The following is a 21,840-nucleotide window of genomic DNA, read 5'->3' as shown; positions in this document are numbered from 1 at the left end:
ACTGGATGGGAGACAAGTGTCTGACTCTGCTGTACTCTCTGTTCTCTTCCAGACCCTAAGGTCGACAGGATTGTTCGGTTAGAGGTCAGAGGGTATAGGTCAAATATCAGTGTTTTATTTCCAGGTAGAACCCTTTTGGATTCCATGTAAAACCCCTTTCCACAGAGGGTTCGACGTGGAACCCTAAGGGATTATACCTGGAATCAACCCTTTTTTTCTATGAGTGTATCTGACCCTCTGCTGTCTTCTCTCCCCCCTCCCAGACCCTGCGGGCAGCAGGGAAGACCTACATGATCTTTTTTGTGTTGGTGATCTTCGTGGGGTCCTTCTACCTGGTCAATCTGATCCTGGCTGTGGTGGCCATGGCCTATGAGGAGCAGAACCAGGCCACCATGGAGGAGGCTGAGCAGAAAGAGGCGGAGTTCAAAGCCATGCTGGAGCAGATCAAGAACCAGCAGGAGGCTGCACAGGTCAGTATCCCAGTGTCTCTGTGTCTCAGCATGTCTATGGGACCTTTTTCCTGATATACTTTATAGTGCACTACTTTTGACCAGGTAGTGCACTATGTCTAGGGAAAGGGGTGCCATTTCAGATGCATTCTTTGTGACCATACACTGTATATGTCATATGTGTTTGTTTCTTTGTCTTTGTTGTTACTGTCTCTGCAGGAGGCCGCACAGGTCAGTGTCTGTTCTGTCTGTTCTGTTCTGTTCTGTTCTGTTATGTCTGTTCTGTCTGTCTGTCTGTTCTGTCTGTTCTGTTCTGTTATGTCTGTTCTGTCTGTCTGTCTGTTCTGTTCTGTTCTGTTCTGTCTGCCTGTGTCTGTCTGTCTGTCTGTCTGTCTGTCTGTCTGTCTGTCTGTCTGTCTGTCTGTCTGTCTGTCTGTCTGTCTGTCTGTCTGTCTGTCTGTCTGTTCTGTTCTGTTCTGTTCTTGTCTGTCTGTCTGTCTGTCTGTCTGTCTGTCTGTCTGTCTGTCTGTCTGTCTGTCTGTCTGTCTGTCTGTCTCTCTGTCTGTCTGTCTGTCTGTCTGTCTGTCTGTCTGTCTGTGTCTGTCTGTCTGTCATCTCTCTGTGTATACTGTATATGCCTGTCTCTTTACTGTCTGTGCTTACTATACTCCACTCCTATCCTTGACTGTCTGTTTGGTTTAAATCTGTTGTGTCTAATATAAACAGTGGAGCCGTGTTCGTTACCGTGCTCCTATACCTCACTGTGTTTGTGACGGAGGTGAGTAACCTTGCCTGAGACCTGAAGATCTGCATGGGCTTCCTGAGTCAATGCCTAGGCTTTGGCTTAGCGGGCTAATGCACTCTTTTGGCTCACAGCAAACTGGGGTTGGAACCCTGTCTGTCACATATGGCAAGTTGAAATCTGTTTAGCCTGATAAAAGCCATGTCTCTGAAGCCAAGCTATGCAAAATGGCTGTTCTGCGTACTTGCTTAGCAAAAATATGCAAACTTGCACAGCAAACTTGCACGACTTACTCCGAAGTAAGTCAAGTGCAGATGCAGCCCCGCAATTTGTATCTCGATACAACTACGCAGGATTGCTATTTTTGCGTAGCTAGCTAAATGCATTGTGTATTTGCGTAAGTTTGAATGAGATTTCAGTGGGAATGGACACGCAGGTGTTTGTCTCACTCTCTCTCCCGGTGTGGCGGTTTGCGATAGTCCAACGCCATGGCGACGTCGGCAGGCACCATGTCGGAGGACGTAGGGGATGATGACGGCGGGGGGACCCTGTCCTGTAGCTCGTCAGAGATGTCCAAGCTCAGCTCCAAGAGCGCCAAGGAGCGGCGCAACCGCAAGAAGAAGTGGCGCCAGAAAGAGCAGTCACAGAGGGAGGAGAAGGGGGACTGCGAGAAGTTTGTCAAGTCCGAGTCGGACGACGGCAGTAAGAAGAGCCGCTTCCGTTTCCCTGACAACCGGCTGGGCCGCAAGTCTTCCATCATGAACCAGGTGAGGGTACCAGTGTCAGAGGTCACTGTTTGTCACTGTGCAATGCATTTCTGGAAGAAGATGGAATAGGACTAAATAACAGGCAGTTATTAATGTTTCCATTTGAGGTCCCATATTGACACTCCAATGTTCAAAATGATTTCAGTTCCCTTCTAAGTAAATTTAAACATCAGGGTTTGGTTTCAGTTAAAGACTATTTAGAGCTTTGTAACAGGGCTTCAACCACAGAGTTTCAGAGCTTCAACCCCAGAGTAACAGAGCTTCAACCACAGAGTAACAGAGCTTCAACCACAGAGTAACAGGGCTTCAACCACAGAGTAACAGGGCTTCAACCACAGAGTAACAGGGCTTCAACCACAGAGTAACAGGGCTTCAACCACAGAGTAACAGGGCTTCAACCACAGACTAACAGGGCTTCAACCACAGACTACCAGGGCTTCAATCACAGAGTACCAGGGCTTCAACCACAGAGTACCAGGGCTTCAACCACAGAGTACCAGGGCTTCAACCACAGACTAACAGGGCTTCAACCACAGAGTACCAGGGCTTCAACCACAGAGTACCAGGGCTTCAACCACAGAGTACCAGGGCTTTAACCACAGAGTAACAGGGCTTCAACCACAGAGTACCAGGGCTTCAACCACAGAGTACCAGGGCTTCAACCACAGAGTAACAGGGCTTCAACCACAGAGTACCAGGGCTTCAACCACAGAGTAACAGGGCTTCAACCACAGAGTACCAGGGCTTGAACCACAGAGTACCAGGGCTTCAACCACAGAGTACCAGGGCTTCAACCACAGAGTAACAGGGCTTCAACCACAGAGTACCAGGGCTTCAACCACAGAGTACAGAGTACCAGGGCTTCAACCACAGAGTACCAGGGCTTCAACCACAGAGTAACAGGGCTTCAACCACAGAGTACCAGGGCTTCAACCACAGAGTACCAGGGCTTCAAGCACAGAGTAACAGGGCTTCAACCACAGATACAGCAGCATTCATCATAACTTGCGGTTGTAGCTAAAGATACAGCAGCATTCATTTAAGGCTTGAATTATTAACTGTGAATAGTTTCATTATGGAAGAGTGTTATTTTGTTCTGGGGTCTTTCATAATGTACTGCTACTTAGGGGCAGGACGATATCAGTATCGCAATACCCATAAGCATCATGGGAAGAAAAGAAAACACAAAGCGGGTTTAACTTCTTTAGTTAATCAGCACTAATTTTGGAAACAAAGATCATTAAGTTGTCATCTAGAGTCACATGTATTTATTTTCCAAGCTATAATATAATATTTTACATACAGCAGGTTTTTAAAGGACCAAAGAGTTTTATTCTATTTCATCTTTTCATTTTTTGCCATGGAAAAAATATTGCGATACTGGTACACTCTAAAAAGGTTCCTGGGGTGTCCTTTAGGGGGTTCTTCAAATCGAAACTGTGGGAGAACCCCTATAAGTTCTTCAATGAACCCCTTTTAAAGGATACTCAAATAATCTTTTGAAGATCTACCCGTCCCCCCGTCCCCTATTATTAATAATAATAACAATAACACAATGTTTTAGTTCTCAGTGTTTATGATTTTAGTAGCAAAGCAGAATAATAAAATCTAAATGAGGTAAACTCCCAGCAGAGCCCCAAGTCCGATGGATATATCCTCTGGCGTGTTGATGTTAATGTGTTGATGTTCTCCGTATCCACAGCCAGAATGAATTTGCAGTGCATTGTGATCGAACAGGTTTCTTGTTATATTCATCAGAGGTGTAGGGAGGGTGAAGTCTGTGAATTCAAATTGTTTTAATTATATACATCGGTGCAGAGGAAGGCTCCGGCCTTGGAGCTGCACTGGATGCTGTGCTTGGACTGGGCACCGGCGCAGAAGAAGGCTCCGGCCATGGAGCTGGAGGTTCCGGCCTGTGGACCGTCGCAGGAGGTTCCAGACTGTGGACCGTCGCAGGAGGTTCTGGACCTTGGACCGTCGCAGGAGGTTCCGGACTGTGGACCGTCGCAGGAGGTTCCAGACTGTGGACCGTCGCCGGAAGCTCTGGACTGGGAAGGCGCACTGGAGGCCTAGTGCGTGGAGCAGGCACAGGACGTACCGGACTGGGAAGGCACACTGGAGGCCTAGTGCGTGGAGCAGGCACAGGACGTACCGGACTGGGAAGGCACACTGGAGGCCTAGTGCGTGGAGCAGGCACAGGACGTACCGGACTGGGAAGGCGCACTGGAGGCCTAGTGCGTGGAGCAGGCACAGGACGTACCGGACTGGGAAGGCACACTGGAGGCCTAGTGCGTGGAGCAGGTACAGGACGTACCGGACTGGGAAGGCACACTGGAGGCCTAGTGCGTGGAGCAGGCACAGGACGTACCGGACTGGGAAGGCACACTGGAGGCCTAGTGCGTGGAGCAGGTACAGGACGTACCGGACTGGGAAGGCACACTGGAGGCCTAGTGTGTGTGGAGCAGGCACAGGACGTACCGGACTGGGAAGGCACACTGGAGGCCTAGTGCGTGGAGCAGGTACAGGACGTGCCGGACTGGGAAGGCACACTGGAGGCCTGGTGTGTGTGGAGCAGGCACAGGACGTACCGGACTGGGAAGGCACACTGGAGGCCTAGTGCGTGGAGCAGGCACAGGACGTACCGGACTGGGAAGGCACACTGGAGGCCTAGTGCGTGGAGCAGGCACAGGACGTACCGGACTGGGAAGGCACACTGGAGGCCTAGTGTGTGTGGAGCAGGCACAGGACGTACCGGACTGGGAAGGCACACTGGAGGCCTAGTGCGTGGAGCAGGCACAGGACGTACCGGACTGGGAAGGCACACTGGAGGCCTAGTGTGTGTGGAGCAGGCACAGGACGTACTGGGCTGTGGAGGCGTACTGTAGACCTGGTGCGTGGAGCCTAGCACGCTCCTCAGGACGAGTCCAGAGAGCTGACTCAGGTGGCATCAAACTGATAACACGCTCCTTAGGGCGAATGTCGTGCATCATACACCAACACAACAACTCTCTCATTGCTCTCTCCTCCAATTTCACAATCAGCTCACTGGCGGTCTCTGACTCCCTCCGTTCACTCTCCTCCAATTTCTCCCTCTTTTCCCAGACTGGCTCTGGTTCACTGCTCGGCTCCGCCGACCACCCCTTGTGCCACCCCCCCCCATTTGTTTTTTGGGCTTTCTTTGTGGCCGCGAACCCCGGCTTCGTCGCTGTCCTCCCTTCTCTCCTTGCGTCTGCCTCCAAGGAAGGCTATCCTGTCCTGCCATGATTTCCTCCCAAGTCCAGGATCCCTTCCCATCCAAGATCTCGTCCCAAGTCCAGGATACCTTCCCCTCCTGGGCACGCTGCTTGGTCCTGTTGTGGTGGGATCTTCTGTCACGATCGTCATAAGAACATTGACTGAATACAACACACTCATCTCTTTTTGGAATTCCACACTTCCTTTGTATTTTTTAAGCTTTTATTGTAAGGCTTTGATTCTAAAAAAACACGCTAAATGCCAATTTTTCACATTTGCATTTTTTCACCTGAAATGAAAGATTATGGGTACCTTTATGTGTATAAATTATGACTGTTCTCATACTTTTTAAACATTTACTTTAGAATGTTTTTTTTTTTTTTTTTTGGGCAAATGCGATATCTGACATTTGTTTTGTACCAAAACGTGCTATATCCAGAGCCATGTATTTATAGAGTTGGACCAATGAGGTTTCTGCATTATGATGCAATTACATGACACTACAACATTCTAAGGCAGCCATGTTAGAACCTCATTAACACTACACAGGGAATATTTAAATAAAATGTTATGGAACTGAATGTCTAGAATTAGAACAGTATTAAACATTCTAAAAGTTGGCCCAACTCTCTAAATAAATAGCTCTGGCTATATCCACTGTCCAGATGAATGAAATGTTCCATATGGTTTTTGCCGCTAGCGGTAAAGTGAGTCATTTAGGGAATCATTTCTATTATATTTGTCTGTTCAGTCATAAGTTAGGTTTAATAAGAACCTTATCTTATTCATTTAGGCTAACCCCTGACTTAGTCAGCCAGATGCAGAGATAGACAGCTGTCACTCTCAGCTGTTTGCAGGCTGGCTACCTAGCACTATGTTATCTTTGACCTCTTGAGTGTAGTGAACCTTTTGATTATTATGGATCCCTTCAACACTTTGGAGCCGGTGATATCTGTTCCTGTTGGCCGAAAGAGGAAACCTTTTAAACAAGCTGATGAAAAGGAGAGAGCAAAGATGCAGCGACGGGAACTGTCTGTAAACCTACGGAGGGCTACGTCAGTGAATCACTCCAACAATAAGAATCAATCCATCCATGACTTTCTAATTATTCCTTAAATCCTTCCTTAAAGTGTATATAATCAAACTCAAAAAACTGTCCTTGATTTATCCTACAGAAAAAAACCTGTAAAACCCCCATAAACTTGTTTACAAAAGCTGTCAAAAAATGAAACACATTGTATATACCTTGTTCATCCTCTGGATACAATATGTGATAGGCTATGTGATTGGCTATGTGATTGGCTATGTGATAGGCTATGTGATTGGCTATGTGAATTGGCTATGTGATTGGCTATGTGATTGGCTATGTGATTGGCTATGTGATTGGCTATGTGATAGGCTATGTGATTGGCTATGTGAATTGGCTATGTGATTGGCTATGTGATTGGCTATGTGATTGGCTATTTGCACAATATAGTTCAAACAAATGGATTCTTTAAAAATGTGTTTTTTTATGTATCAGGATACTTTGTTATATGTAACTGTTTAAAACCCAATCGGGAGACTTTTTCTACTACAGTTTGATTGTTTGGGGTGGATATCTAGCATTTCGCCACAAAACATGATTATTTGTCAATCTAAAATAAAATGACCTTGGTAATCATTGGTGTCTTTTCACTAGCCCATGTCATGGTAAGATTTACAAATTATAGCTCCGGCTCTTTCATAAGATATGTGTTTTCATTTGTGTAAATTTACAAACATTTCTGAAAATGGCTAGATCGCGTTTTGAAATGTTACTTAATTTAGACATTACAGAAATAGAGGTGGAGAGAAAGGCAGGAGGAGATAAAGTAGCATAGCTGGTTGTGGGGATTGAACTCTTGACCTTCAGCACTATGATGTGATTTGTGTTACAACTATATGAATTTCAATCACTCACTCGTCTCCTTTCCTTATTTCCCTGTCCCCTGCAGTCCCTTCTCAGTATCCCCGGCTCACCGTTTCTGTCGAGGCACAACAGCAAGAGCAGCATCTTCAGTTTCAAGGGCGTGGGCTCGGAGAACGAGTTCGCCGACGACGAGCACAGCATGGTGGAGGAGTGCGAGGAGAGGCGGGGCCCCCGGTTCAGCCCGTACCGGCGGTGCAGCTACACGAGCTACCACCACGGTGGTGGGAAGAGGAACTCCGCGGTGGACTGCAACGGCGTGGTGTCTCTGATCAGTCCGGGGACCGGCGGACGCCTTTTGCCTGAGGTGAAAATAGATAAGGCATCTGGTGACGACAGTGTAAGGAAGTCTATGAGTAACTCAGACCCGTCTAGGCATGGCCCCCACTTTCTCTATCTTACTCTCTGTCTCTCTATCGCTCTATCTTACTCTCTCTCTCTATCTCTCTATCTTTCTCTCTATCTCTCTCTCTCTCTCTTACTCTCTCTCTCTATCTTACTCTCTCTTTCTCTATCTTATTCTCTCTCTCACTCTCTTTCTTTCTCCCTCTTTCTCTTTCTCTCTCTTTCTCTCTCTTTCTCTCTCTCTCTCTCTCTCTCTCTCTCTCTCTCTCTCTATCTATCTCTCTCTCTCTCTCCTTATCTTACTCTCTCTCTCTCTCATCTTATTCTCTCTTTCTTTCTCTCTTGATCTTACGCTCTCGCTCTCTCTTGATCTTATTCTCTCTCTCTTTCTCTCTCTCTCTTCTTTGCAAGTCCGTCTGCGCTATCTGCGCTCGCCCTCCTCCCCTGCTACCTAGTATGTAGTGTATGCTATGCTGCCTCCCACCACTAGCTAAAGAAGCAAAATAGAGAAACTTTAGTTCATCAGAACAAAAGGTTCTTATTGTTACTTTATAACTGGGTTTTTCAGTGACTACCAGCATACTGTTGTTTTATATCTCAACGTTTTAATATCCTCACGCCAAACAGTGTGACGTTACATTGACATTAAAGAGATAGTTCGAGATTTTGGCAATTAAGCCCATGCTCCTGTAGACTTCCAGCCATTGCGCTAACATTAGTATTGGCTCTAGAAACTACCTTCAACTTCCTTCAAACTGCACACAGGGACATACAAATGGTATCCATGAGTTTATCTGACTCTGGGTAAAGGCTTAATTGCCAAAATCTTGAACTAGTCCTTTAACATTGTACAAATTTAGCAAACTCTCTTATCTTAGGGCGACATTCAACTAAAATACAGTTGGTAAAAACAACCACATATCACAGTCATTGTAAGTAAAAACCCTCTTCAAAATAGCCAAAAATAGTCATTTTCATTTCAAACAATCTGCTGTGAACAAACCAAGCTAAACAGAAAAGTCAAACCAATGTTTCTCTTTTGCTAGTAAGCAGCATGGTAGTTTGACCTGGCCCTTCTACAGGTCTTGTACAGTGTTTTTAACTTAGCCAGCATGATAACAACTAATCTAGTGACCATGGTATCTAATCTATCCTCTCCTTCTCTTTGACTTGGTGCATGCTCAATGCATGCCGAATGGAACGGACCTCAATCCCAATAATGTTGCCCCTAATGTTCTCTACGGTAACCAGACTACTCTTCCCTCTACGTCCTCTTAAAATGCTACATCATTTGTTACAGGACTTGAAGGTGATATTCTATGGTCAAAAAAGTACTAAGTCTTGGGACGTTTAAGGATAGGAGAATGGTTAGAGGGGTGAAATATAGTGGCAGGATTGGCACATTTAGGCAGGGGGACATTTAGGTTGGTTCAGGAATAATGGTTGGTTCAGAGATAAGGTAAGTCAGACTGAATAATGTACATACAAAATACTTCCCTGCTCAATTTCTGAATATTCAAATATTCAAGTTTTATGTAATCACAATAAGGTCAAATTTCCCTATACCGCTGTTCTCACTCTGGCTGTGAAAGACCTGCATGTTTCTAGACACAGAATACTCTCCCTACCATCAGTATCCATCGACAACAAGATAAATACATTACTACCCTGTGTGCCAGCCAAAAATGTACCAACTTACAATTTATCCCACCATTCCTTCCAATCCAAACCAATCCAATCTTGTTACAAGTGCACTTCCCTCCCTGGCCAGCGATGGCGCTGTGTGGTGGTGTTCATGGTTTGACTACCATTAGTGCTTGATTCTTCTTCTTCCTCCTGGCAGCCCACTACTGAGGTTGAGGTGAAGAAGAAGCTGTCTGGTTCCCTGATGGTGTCTATGGACCAGCTCAATACCTCCTTCGGAAGGAAAGAGCGGACCAACAGTGTCATGAGCGTCATCACCAACACACTAGCGGAGGGTACTGCCTCTATACTTTATACTTTACTCCCTACACTAACTATACATCTCCCTACACTAAATATACATCTCCCTACACTAACTATACATCTCCTTACACTAACTATACATCTCCCTACACTAACTATACATCCCCCCTACACTAACTATACTTTAAATCTCCTTACACTAACTATACATCTCCCTACACTAACTATACATCTCCCTACACTAAATATACATCTCCTTACACTAACTATACATCTCCTTACACTAACTATACATCTCCCTACACTAACTATACATCTCCCTACACTAACTATAATATACATCTCCCTACACTAACTATACATCTCCCTACACTAACTATACATCTCCCTACACTAACTATACTTTAAATCTCCTTACACTAACTATACATCTCCCTACACTAACTATACATCTCCCTACACTAAATATACATCTCCTTACACTAACTATACATCTCCTTACACTAACTATACATCTCCCTACACTAACTATACATCTCCCTACACTAACTATAATATACATCTCCCTACACTAACTATACATCTCCCTACACTAACTATACATCTCCCTACACTAACTATAATATACATCTCCCTACACTAACTATACATCTCCCTACACTAACTATACATCTCCCTACACTAAATATACATCTCCTTACACTAACTATACATCTCCCTACACTAACTATACATCCCCCTACACTAACTAACTATACATACATCCCCTACACTAACTATACATCTCCTACACTAACTATACATCTCCCTACACTAACTATACATCTCCCTACACTAACTATACATCTCCTACACTAACTATACATCCCCCCTACACTAACTATACATCTCCCTACACTAACTATACATCTCCCTACACTAACTATACATCTCCCTACACTAACTATACATCTCCCTACACTAACTATACATCCCCCCTACACTAACTATACATCTCCCTACACTAACTATACATCTCCCTACACTAACTTTACATCTCCCTACACTAACTCTACATCTCCCTACACCAACTCTACATCTCCCTACACTAACTATACATCTCCCTACACTAACTATACATCTCCCTACACTAACTCTACATCTCCTTACACTAACTATACATTACATCTCCCTACACAAACTATACATCTCCCTACACTAACTATACATCTCCCTACACTAACTCTACATCTCCTTACACTAACTATACATTACATCTCCCTACACAAACTATACATCTCCTTACACTAACTATAATTTACATCTCCCTAGACTAACTATACTCTACATCTTCTTACACTAACTATACATTACCCTACACTAAATATACATCTCCTTACACTAACTATACATCTCCTTACACTAACTATACATCTCCCTACACTAACTATACATCTCCTTACACTAACTATACATCTCCCTACACTAACTCTACATCTCCCTACACTAACTATACATCCCCCCTACACTAACTATACTTTACATCTCCTTACACTAACTATACATCTCCCTGCACTAACTATACATCTCCTTGCACTAACTATACATCTCCCTACACTAACTATACATCTCCCTACACTAACTATACATCTCCCTACACTAACTATACATCTCCCTACACTAACTCTACATCTCCCTACACTAACTATATATCTCCCTACACTAACTATACATCTCCCTACACTAACTATACATCTCCCTACACTATCTATACATCCCCCCTACACTAACTATACATCTCCCTACACTAACTATACATCTCCCTACACTAACTATACTTTACATCTCCCTACACTAACTATACATCTCCCTACACTAACTCTACATCTCCCTACACTAACTCTACATCTCCCTACACCAACTCTACATCTCCCTACACTAACTATACATCTCCCTACACTAACTATACATCTCCCTACACTAACTCTACATCTCCTTACACTAACTATACATTACATCTCCCTACACAAACTATACATCTCCCTACACTAACTATACATCTCCCTACACTAACTCTACATCTCCTTACACTAACTATACATTACATCTCCCTACACAAACTATACATCTCCTTACACTAACTATAATTTACATCTCCTAGACTAACTATACTCTACATCTTCTTACACTAACTATACATTACCCTACACTAAATATACATCTCCTTACACTAACTATACATCTCCTTACACTAACTATACATCTCCCTACACTAACTATACATCTCCTTACACTAACTATACATCTCCCTACACTAACTCTACATCTCCCTACACTAACTATACATCCCCCCTACACTAACTATACTTTACATCTCCTTACACTAACTATACATCTCCCTGCACTAACTATACATCTCCTTGCACTAACTATACATCTCCCTACACTAACTATACATCTCCCTACACTAACTATACATCTCCCTACACTAACTATACATCTCCCTACACTAACTCTACATCTCCCTACACTAACTATATATCTCCCTACACTAACTATACATCTCCCTACACTAACTATACATCTCCCTACACTAACTATACATCCCCCCTACACTAACTATACATCTCCCTACACTAACTATACATCTCCCTACACTAACTATACTTTACATCTCCTTACACTAACTATACATCTCCTTACACTAACTATACATCTCCTTACACTAACTATACATCTCCCTACACTAAATATACATCTCCCTACACTAACTATACATCTCCCTACACTAACTATACATCTCCCTACACTAACTATACATCTCCCTACACTAACTATACATCTCCTTACACTAACTATACATCTCCTTACACTAACTATACATCTCCTACACTATCAACTATACATCTCCTTACACTAACTATACATCTCCTACACTAACTATACATCTCCCTACACTAACTATACATCTCCCTACACTAACTATACATCTCCCTACACTAACTATACTTTACATCTCCTTACACTAACTATACATCTCCTACACTAACTATACATCTCCTTACACTAACTATACATCTCCTTACACTAACTATACATCTCCCTACACTAACTATACATCTCCTTACACTAACTATACATCTCCCTACACTAACTATACATCTCCCTACACTAACTATACATCTCCTACACTAACTATACATCTCCCTACACTAACTATACATCTCCCTACACTAACTATACATCTCCCTACACTAACTATACATCTCCCTACACTAACTATACATCTCCCCTACACTAACTATACATCTCCCTACACTAACTATAATTTACATCTCCCTACACTAACTATACATCCCCCTACACTAACTATACATCTCCCCCTACACTAACTATACATCCCCCTACACTAACTATACATCTCCTTACACTAACTATACATCTCCCTACACTAACTATACATCTCCTTACACTAACTATACATTACATCTCCCTACACAAACTATACATCTCCTTACACTAACTATAATTTACATCTCCCTAGACTAACTATACTCTACATCTTCTTACACTAACTATACATCTCCCTACACTAACTATACATCTCCCTACACTAACTATACATCTCCCTGCACTAACTATACATCTCCTTACACTAACTATATATCTCCTTACACTAACTATACATCTCCCTACACTAACTATACATCTCCTTACACTAACTATACATCTCCCTACACTAACTATACATCTCCTTACACTAACTATACATCTCCCTACACTAACTCTACATCTCCCTACACTAACTATACATCCCCCCTACACTAACTATACTTTACATCTCCTTACACTAACTATACATCTCCCTACACTAACTATACATCTCCCTGCACTAACTATACATCTCCCTGCACTAACTATACATCTCCCTACACTAACTATACATCTCCCTACACTAACTATACATCTCCCTACACTAACTATACATCTCCCTACACTAACTCTACATCTCCCTACACTAACTATACATCTCCCTACACTAACTATACATCTCCCTACACTAACTATACATCTCCCTACACTAACTATACATCCCCCCTACACTAACTATACATCTCCCTACACTAACTATACATCTCCCTACACTAACTATACTTTACATCTCCTTACACTAACTATACATCTCCTTACACTAACTATACATCTCCTTACACTAACTATACATCTCCCTACACTAAATATACATCTCCCTACACTAAATATACATCTCCCTACACTAACTATACATCTCCCTACACTAACTCTACATCTCCCTACACTAACTCTACATCTCCTTACACTAACTAATCATCTCCCTACACTAACTATACATCTCCCTACACTAACTATACATCTCCCTACACTAACTATACATCTCCTTACACTAACTATACATCTCCTTACACTAACTATACATCTCCCTACACTAACTATACATCTCCCTACACTAACTATACTTTACATCTCCTTACACTAACTATACATCTCCCTACAATAACTATACATCTCCTTACACTAACTATACATCTCCTTACACTAACTATACATCCCCCCTACACTAACTATACATCTCCTTACACTAACTATACATATCCCTACACTAACTATACATCTCCCTACACTAACTATACATCTCCTTACACTAACTATACATCTCCCTACACTAACTATACATCTCCCTACACTAACTATACATCTCCCTACACTAACTATACATCTCCCTACACTAACTATACATCCCCCCTACACTAACTATACATCTCCCTACACTAACTATAATTTACATCTCCCTACACTAACTATACATCCCCCTACACTAACTATACATCCCCCTACACTAACTATACATCCCCCTACACTAACTATACATCCCCCTACACTAACTATACATCTCCTTACACTAACTATACATCTCCCTACACTAACTATACATCTCCCTACACTAACTATACATCTCCCTACACTAACTATACATCTCCCTACACTAACTATACATCTCCCTACACTAACTATACTTTACATCTCCTTACACTAACTATACATCTCCTTACACTAACTATACATCTCCTTACACTAACTATACATCTCCCTACACTAAATATACATCTCCCTACACTAAATATACATCTCCCTACACTAACTATACATCTCCCTACACTAACTCTACATCTCCCTACACTAACTCTACATCTCCTTACACTAACTAATCATCTCCCTACACTAACTATACATCTCCCTACACTAACTATACATCTCCCTACACTAACTATACATCTCCTTACACTAACTATACATCTCCTTACACTAACTATACATCTCCTTACACTAACTATACATCTCCCTACACTAACTATACATCTCCCTACACTAACTATACATCTCCCTACACTAACTATACATCTCCCTACACTAACTATACTTTACATCTCCTTACACTAACTATACATCTCCCTACACTAACTATACATCTCCTTACACTAACTATACATCTCCTTACACTAACTATACATCCCCCCTACACTAACTATACATCTCCTTACACTAACTATACATCTCCCTACACTAACTATACTTTACATCTCCTTACACTAACTATACATCTCCTTACACTAACTATACATCTCCCTACACTAAATATACATCTCCCTACACTAAATATACATCTCCCTACACTAACTATACATCCCCCTACACTAACTATACATCCCCCTACACTAACTATACATCCCCCTACACTAACTATACATCTCCCTACACTAACTATACATCTCCTTACACTAACTATACATCTCCCTACACTAACTATACATCTCCCTACACTAACTATACATCTCCCTACACTAACTATACATCTCCCTACACTAACTATACATCCCCCCTACACTAACTATACATCTCCCTACACTAACTATACATCTCCCTACACTAACTTTACATCTCCCTACACTAACTATAATATACATCTCCTTACACTAACTACACTAACTATGCATCTCCCTACACTAACTATACATCTCCTTACACTAACTCTACATCTACCTACACTAACTATACATCTACCTACACTAACTCTACATCTACCTACACTAAATATACATCTACCTACACTAAATATACATCTCCCTACACTAACTATACATCTCCCTACACTAACTTTACATCTCCCTACACTAACTATACATCTCCCTACACTAACTATACATCTCCCTACACTAACTATACATCCCCCCTACACTAACTCTACATCTACCTACACTAACTCTACATCTCCCTACACTAACTATACATCCCCCCCTACACTAACTCTACATCTACCTACACTAACTCTACATCTACCTACACTAACTCTACATCTACCTACATTAACTCTACATCTACCTACACTAACTCTACATCTACCTACACTAACCCTACATCTCCCTACACTAACTATACATCCCCCCTACACTAACTATACATCTCCCTGCACTAACTATACATCTCCCTGCACTAACTATACATCTCCCTACACTAACCATACATCTACCTACACTAACTCTACATCTACCTACACTAAATATATACTCCCTACACTTTCTAGCTATTTCCATGCACTATTGTTTTCACCTGACAGTGTAATCCAAAAAGTTCCAAACCTGAGGCATATTTTTCTTAGTCTAAACCGTCTCTTACCTTAGATGTCCTCATTTTGGAAGAACAGTTATTTCTAGATCAGATCAGATTTTATTGATAGACTTTCTTAGTACCCAAATGGGACTCACCTGAGGTGCCCTCCTCGCTCATTGGACGAACAGTTCTAAATCTCCTATATCTATAGCTACACTGAATGTACAAAACATTAGGAACACCATACTAATTTTGAATTGCACCCCCCTTTGCCCTCAGAACAGCTTCAGTTCGTTGAGGCATGGACTCTACAAGGTGTCAAGTAGAGGTCGACCGATTATGATTTTTCAATGCTGATACCGATTATTGGAGGACAAAAAAGCAGATACCGATTAATCGGACAATTTTTAAAAATGTATTTGTAATAATGACAATCGCTCTGGATAAGAGCGTCTGCTAAATGACTTAAATGTAAATGTAAATGATACTGAATGAAAACTTATTTTAACTTAATATAATACATCAATAAAATCAATTTAGCCTCAAATAAATAATGAAACGTGTTCAATTCGGTTTAAATAATGCAAAAACAAAGTGTTGGAGAAGAAAGTAAAAGTCCAATATGTGCCATGTAAGAAAGCTAACGTTTAAGTTCCTTGCTCAGAACAGGAGAACATATGAAAGCTGGTGGTTCCTTTTAACATGAGTCTTCAATATTCCCAGGTAAGAAGTTTTATGTTGTAGTTATTGTAGGAATTATAGGACTATTTCTCTCTATTTCTCTATTTCTCTCTATACCATTTGTATTTCATATACCTGACTATTGGATGTTCTTATAGGCACTTTAGTATTGCCAGTGTAACAGTATAGCTTCCATCCCTCTCCTCGCTCCTATCTGGTCTCGAACCAGGAACACAACGACAACAGCCACCCTCAAAGCAGTGTTACCCATGCAGAGCAAGGGGAACAACTACTCCAAGTCTCAGAGCGAGTGACATTTGAAACGCTATTAGCGCGCACCCCGCTAACTAGCTAGCCATTTCACATCACATCGTTACACCAGCCTAATCTCGGGAGTTGATAGGCTTGAAGTCATAAACAGCAGAGCTGCTGGCAAAACACATGAAAGTGCTGTTTGAATGAATGCTTATGAGCCTGCTGGTGCCTACCATCGCTCAGTCAGACTGCTTTATCAAATTATAGACTTAATTATAACATAATAACACACAGAAATGCGAGCCTTAGGTCATTAATATGGTCGATTCCGGAAACTATCACCTCGAAAACAAGACGTTTATTCTTTCAGTGAAATACGGAACCGTTCCGTATTATATCTAACGGGTGGCATCCCTAAGTCTAAATATTCCTGTTACATTGCACAACCTTCAATGTTATGTCATAATTACGTAAAATTCTGGGAAATTAGTTCGCAATGAGCCAGGCGGCCCAAACTGTGCGTTGAACGCAAGAGAAGTGACACAATTTCACCTGGTTAATATTGCCTGTTAACCTGGATTTCTTTTAGTTAAAAATGCAGGTTTAAAAATATATACTTCTGTGTATTGATTTTCAGAAAGGCATTGGTGTTTATGGTTAGGTACACGTTGGAGCAACGACAGTCCTTTTTCGCGAATGCGCACTGCATTTAATTACAATCCAGGGAACGCTAGATCAACTAGTAATATCATCAACTATGTGTAGTTATAACTAGTGATTATGATTGATTAAGTTTAATACTAGCTAGCAACTTACCTTGGCTTCTTACTGCATTCGCGTAACAGGCAGGCTCCTCGTAGAGTGCAATGGGAGGCAGGTGGTTAGAGCATTGGACTAGTTAACCATAAGGTTGCAAGATTGATTCCCTGAGCTGACAAGGTAAAAATCTGTCGTTCTGCCCCTGAACAAGGCAGTTAACCCATCGTTCCTAGGCCATCATTGAAATAAAAAATGTGTTCTTAACCGACTTACCTAGTTAAATAAAGATTAAATAAAGGTGTAAAAAAAAAAGAAGGTGTCGGTGTCCAAAATGACCGATTGTTATGAAAACTTGAAATCGGCCCTAATTTTATCTTGCCCATTCACCCTCAGAATGGCACACATACACAATCCATCTCTCAATTGTCACAATGCTTAAAAATCCTTCTTTAACAGGTGACATCAATAAGGAATCATAGCTTTCACCTGGAATTGCCTGGTCAGTTTGGAAAGAGCAGGTGTTCCTAATGTTTTGTATACTCGGTGTATATATTGTCATTCTTGTACTGACAGATACTTCATTACAGACATATGTCACATATACAGAACATATTATTTCGTAACATTTATCAATAGCAGACCTTTATTTTAAATTCTTTAAGCATTTCCTTTAGCCTGCCTGGAGTGGCACTTTGGTGGGGCCAAGTTGGCGGGGACAGGGTTTGCACTGTTGGGGACTTTTCTATTGTTTCGATTTTTGATATATTCCTTTCTTTGCGGGTCTCTTAAATACTTTTCTCAGAACTGGAGGAGTCTCAGCGTAGTTGTCCACCGTGGTGGTATAAGTTCTCCAACATGGTCCTCATCTGGGAGTGTTGTCCCATCTGGTTGAAGATCAAGGAGATCGTCAACCTGATCGTCATGGACCCCTTCGTGGACCTGGCCATCACTGTCTGCATCGTCCTCAACACCCTGTTCATGGCCATGGAGCACTATCCCATGACCCCGCACTTTGAGGAGGTGCTGTTCGTGGGAAACTTGGTGAGGATTTCACTATTTCTTTTTTGTGTGGTATTACTGCAATTAATTTATTTTACAGCCGTTTTAAGCTGGTACTTAAAGGGCACTTTACCACTTTTTAACCTTAAGAAGTGGTGTAGTGCCCCTTTAAAGGGTAATTTGAGCTGGTACTAACCTGGTATTTGTATAGTATTAAAACCCTTTCCGCAGTCAATTAATAATCATAATCATAATTAATCCTTTTTTTTTTTTTAAAGGCTGAAAATCTCGTGTTTCTATGTCAAACCATTTTGTTATATTTTAGTCTTCATTGATGTATCTAAAGTGTAATATTGGGTTGCAAACTGAAACATTTTATACATTTCAACTCTATATCTGACATGGTACAAGTGTGTTCTTTTTTTTAAAGCCATAACCATGTGTGTGAGGTGTATACTTTTGTTTCAAAGTAGATTTGTTTAAGACTACCAAGAAACACTCTGTGTGACCCTGATTTAGCCCACTGCAGGAAAAGGTTAACTAAGAAAGTATATGGAAGCGTTAGACATGTTCTATTATTGACCTCAAATAATTCAACACAATGAATAGGACAGTAAGTAGAGGCCAGGGAACAGGAAAGACTGTAGTAGAGTATGTGCCAAATTGGTAGTGGGACAGATACACTACATGATCAAAAGTATGTGGACACCGGCTTGTCGAACATCATTCTAAAATCATGGGCATTAATATGGAGTTGTTCCCCTCTTTGCTGCTATGACAGCCTCCACTCTTCTGGGAAGGCTTTACACTAGATGTAGGAACATTGCTGCTATAACAGCCTCCACTCTTCTGGGAAGGCTTTACACTAGATGTAGGAACATTGCTGCTATAACAGCCTCCACTCTTCTGGGAAGGCTTTACACTAGATGTAGGAACATTGCTGCTACAACAGCCTCCACTCTTCTGGGAAGGCTTTACACTAGATGTAGGAACATTGCTGCTATAACAGCCTCCACTCTTCTGGGAAGGCTTTACACTAGATGTAGGAACATTGCTGCTATAACAGCCTCCACTCTTCTGGGAAGGCTTTACACTAGATGTAGGAACATTGCTGCTACAACAGCCTCCACTCTTCTGGGAAGGCTTTACACTAGATGTAGGAACATTGCTGCTATAACAGCCTCCACTCTTCTGGGAAGGCTTTACACTAGATGTAGGAACATTGCTGCTATAACAGCCTCCACTCTTCTGGGAAGGCTTTACACTAGATGTAGGAACATTGCTGCTATAACAGTCTCCACTCTTCTGGGAATGCTTTCCACTAGATGTAGGAACATTGCTGCTATAACAGCCTCCACTCTTCTGGGAAGGCTTTACACTAGATGTAGGAACATTGCTGCTATAACAGCCTCCACTCTTCTGGGAAGGCTTTACACTAGATGTAGGAACATTGCTGCTATAACAGCCTCCACTCTTCTGGGAAGGCTTTACACTAGATGTAGGAACATTGCTGCTATAACAGCCTCCACTCTTCTGGGAAGGCTTTACACTAGATGTAGGAACATTGCTGCTATAACAGCCTCCACTCTTCTGGGAAGGCTTTACACTAGATGTAGGAACATTGCTGCTATAACAGCCTCCACTCTTCTGGGAAGGCTTTACACTAGATGTAGGAACATTGCTGCTATAACAGCCTCCACTCTTCTGGGAAGGCTTTACACTAGATGTAGGAACATTGCTGCTATAACAGCCTCCACTCTTCTGGGAAGGCTTTACACTAGATGTAGGAACATTGCTGCTATAACAGCCTCCACTCTTCTGGGAAGGCTTTACACTAGATGTAGGAACATTGCTGCTATAACAGCCTCCACTCTTCTGGGAAGGCTTTACACTAGATGTAGGAACATTGCTGCTATAACAGCCTCCACTCTTCTGGGAAGGCTTTCCACTAGATGTAGGAACATTGCTGCTATAACAGCCTCCACTCTTCTGGGAAGGCTTTACACTAGATGTAGGAACATTGCTGCTATAACAGCCTCCACTCTTCTGGAAAGGCTTACACTAGATGGGAACACTGCTGCTATAACAGCCTCCACTCTTCTGGGAAGGCTTTACACTAGATGTAGGAACATTGCTGCTATAACAGCCTCCACTCTTCTGGGAAGGCTTTACACTAGATGTAGGAACATTGCTGCTATAACAGCCTCCACTCTTCTGGGAAGGCTTTACACTAGATGTAGGAACATTGCTGCTATAACAGCCTCCACTCTTCTGGGAAGGCTTTTACACTAGATGTAGGAACATTGCTGCTATAACAGCCTCCACTCTTCTGGGAAGGCTTTACACTAGATGTAGGAACATTGCTGCTATAACAGCCTCCACTCTTCTGGGAAGGCTTTACACTAGATGTAGGAACATTGCTGCTATAACAGCCTCCACTCTTCTGGGAAGGCTTTACACTAGATGTGGAACATTGCTGCTATAACAGCCTCCACTCTTCTGGGAAGGCTTTACACTAGATGTAGGAACATTGCTGCTATAACAGCCTCCACTCTTCTGGGAAGGCTTTACACTAGATGTTGGAACATTGCTGCTATAACAGCCTCCACTCTTCTGGGAAGGCTTTACACTAGATGTAGGAACATTGCTGCTATAACAGCCTCCACTCTTCTGGGAAGGCTTTACACTAGATGTAGGAACATTGCTGCTATAACAGCCTCCACTCTTCTGGGAAGGCTTTACACTAGATGTAGGAACATTGCTGCTATAACAGCCTCCACTCTTCTGGGAAGGCTTTACACTAGATGTAGGAACATTGCTGCTATAACAGCCTCCACTCTTCTGGGAAGGCTTTACACTAGATGTAGGAACATTGCTGCTATAACAGCCTCCACTCTTCTGGGAAGGCTTTACACTAGATGTAGGAACATTGCTGCTATAACAGCCTCCACTCTTCTGGGAAGGCTTTCCACTAGATGTAGGAACATTGCTGCTATAACAGCCTCCACTCTTCTGGGAAGGCTTTACACTAGATGTAGGAACATTGCTGCTATAACAGCCTCCACTCTTCTGGGAAGGCTTTACACTAGA

At 42.2% G+C, this 21,840-nt stretch overlaps 1 protein-coding gene across 1 annotated transcript in view; it reads left to right on the top strand.

Moving 5' to 3' along the window:
- The window catches only part of LOC115118611 (sodium channel protein type 8 subunit alpha-like), a 192,222-nt gene that overhangs the window by 54,522 nt on the left and 115,860 nt on the right, over positions 1-21,840 (top strand). The window contains exons 9-14 of the mRNA XM_065020885.1: positions 264-482; positions 672-680; positions 1,710-1,958; positions 7,169-7,447; positions 9,329-9,464; positions 18,554-18,792. Coding sequence (XP_064876957.1) covers positions 264-482; positions 672-680; positions 1,710-1,958; positions 7,169-7,447; positions 9,329-9,464; positions 18,554-18,792 — 1,131 coding nt within the window. The remainder of the gene's footprint in view (positions 1-263; positions 483-671; positions 681-1,709; positions 1,959-7,168; positions 7,448-9,328; positions 9,465-18,553; positions 18,793-21,840) is intronic.

This window comes from Oncorhynchus nerka, linkage group LG7, assembly GCF_034236695.1.
Source record: "Oncorhynchus nerka isolate Pitt River linkage group LG7, Oner_Uvic_2.0, whole genome shotgun sequence".
NCBI lineage: Eukaryota > Metazoa > Chordata > Actinopteri > Salmoniformes > Salmonidae > Oncorhynchus > Oncorhynchus nerka.
The sequence above is the reverse complement of the archived record's forward strand: the minus strand, read 5'-3'. Positions and strand labels throughout refer to the sequence as shown.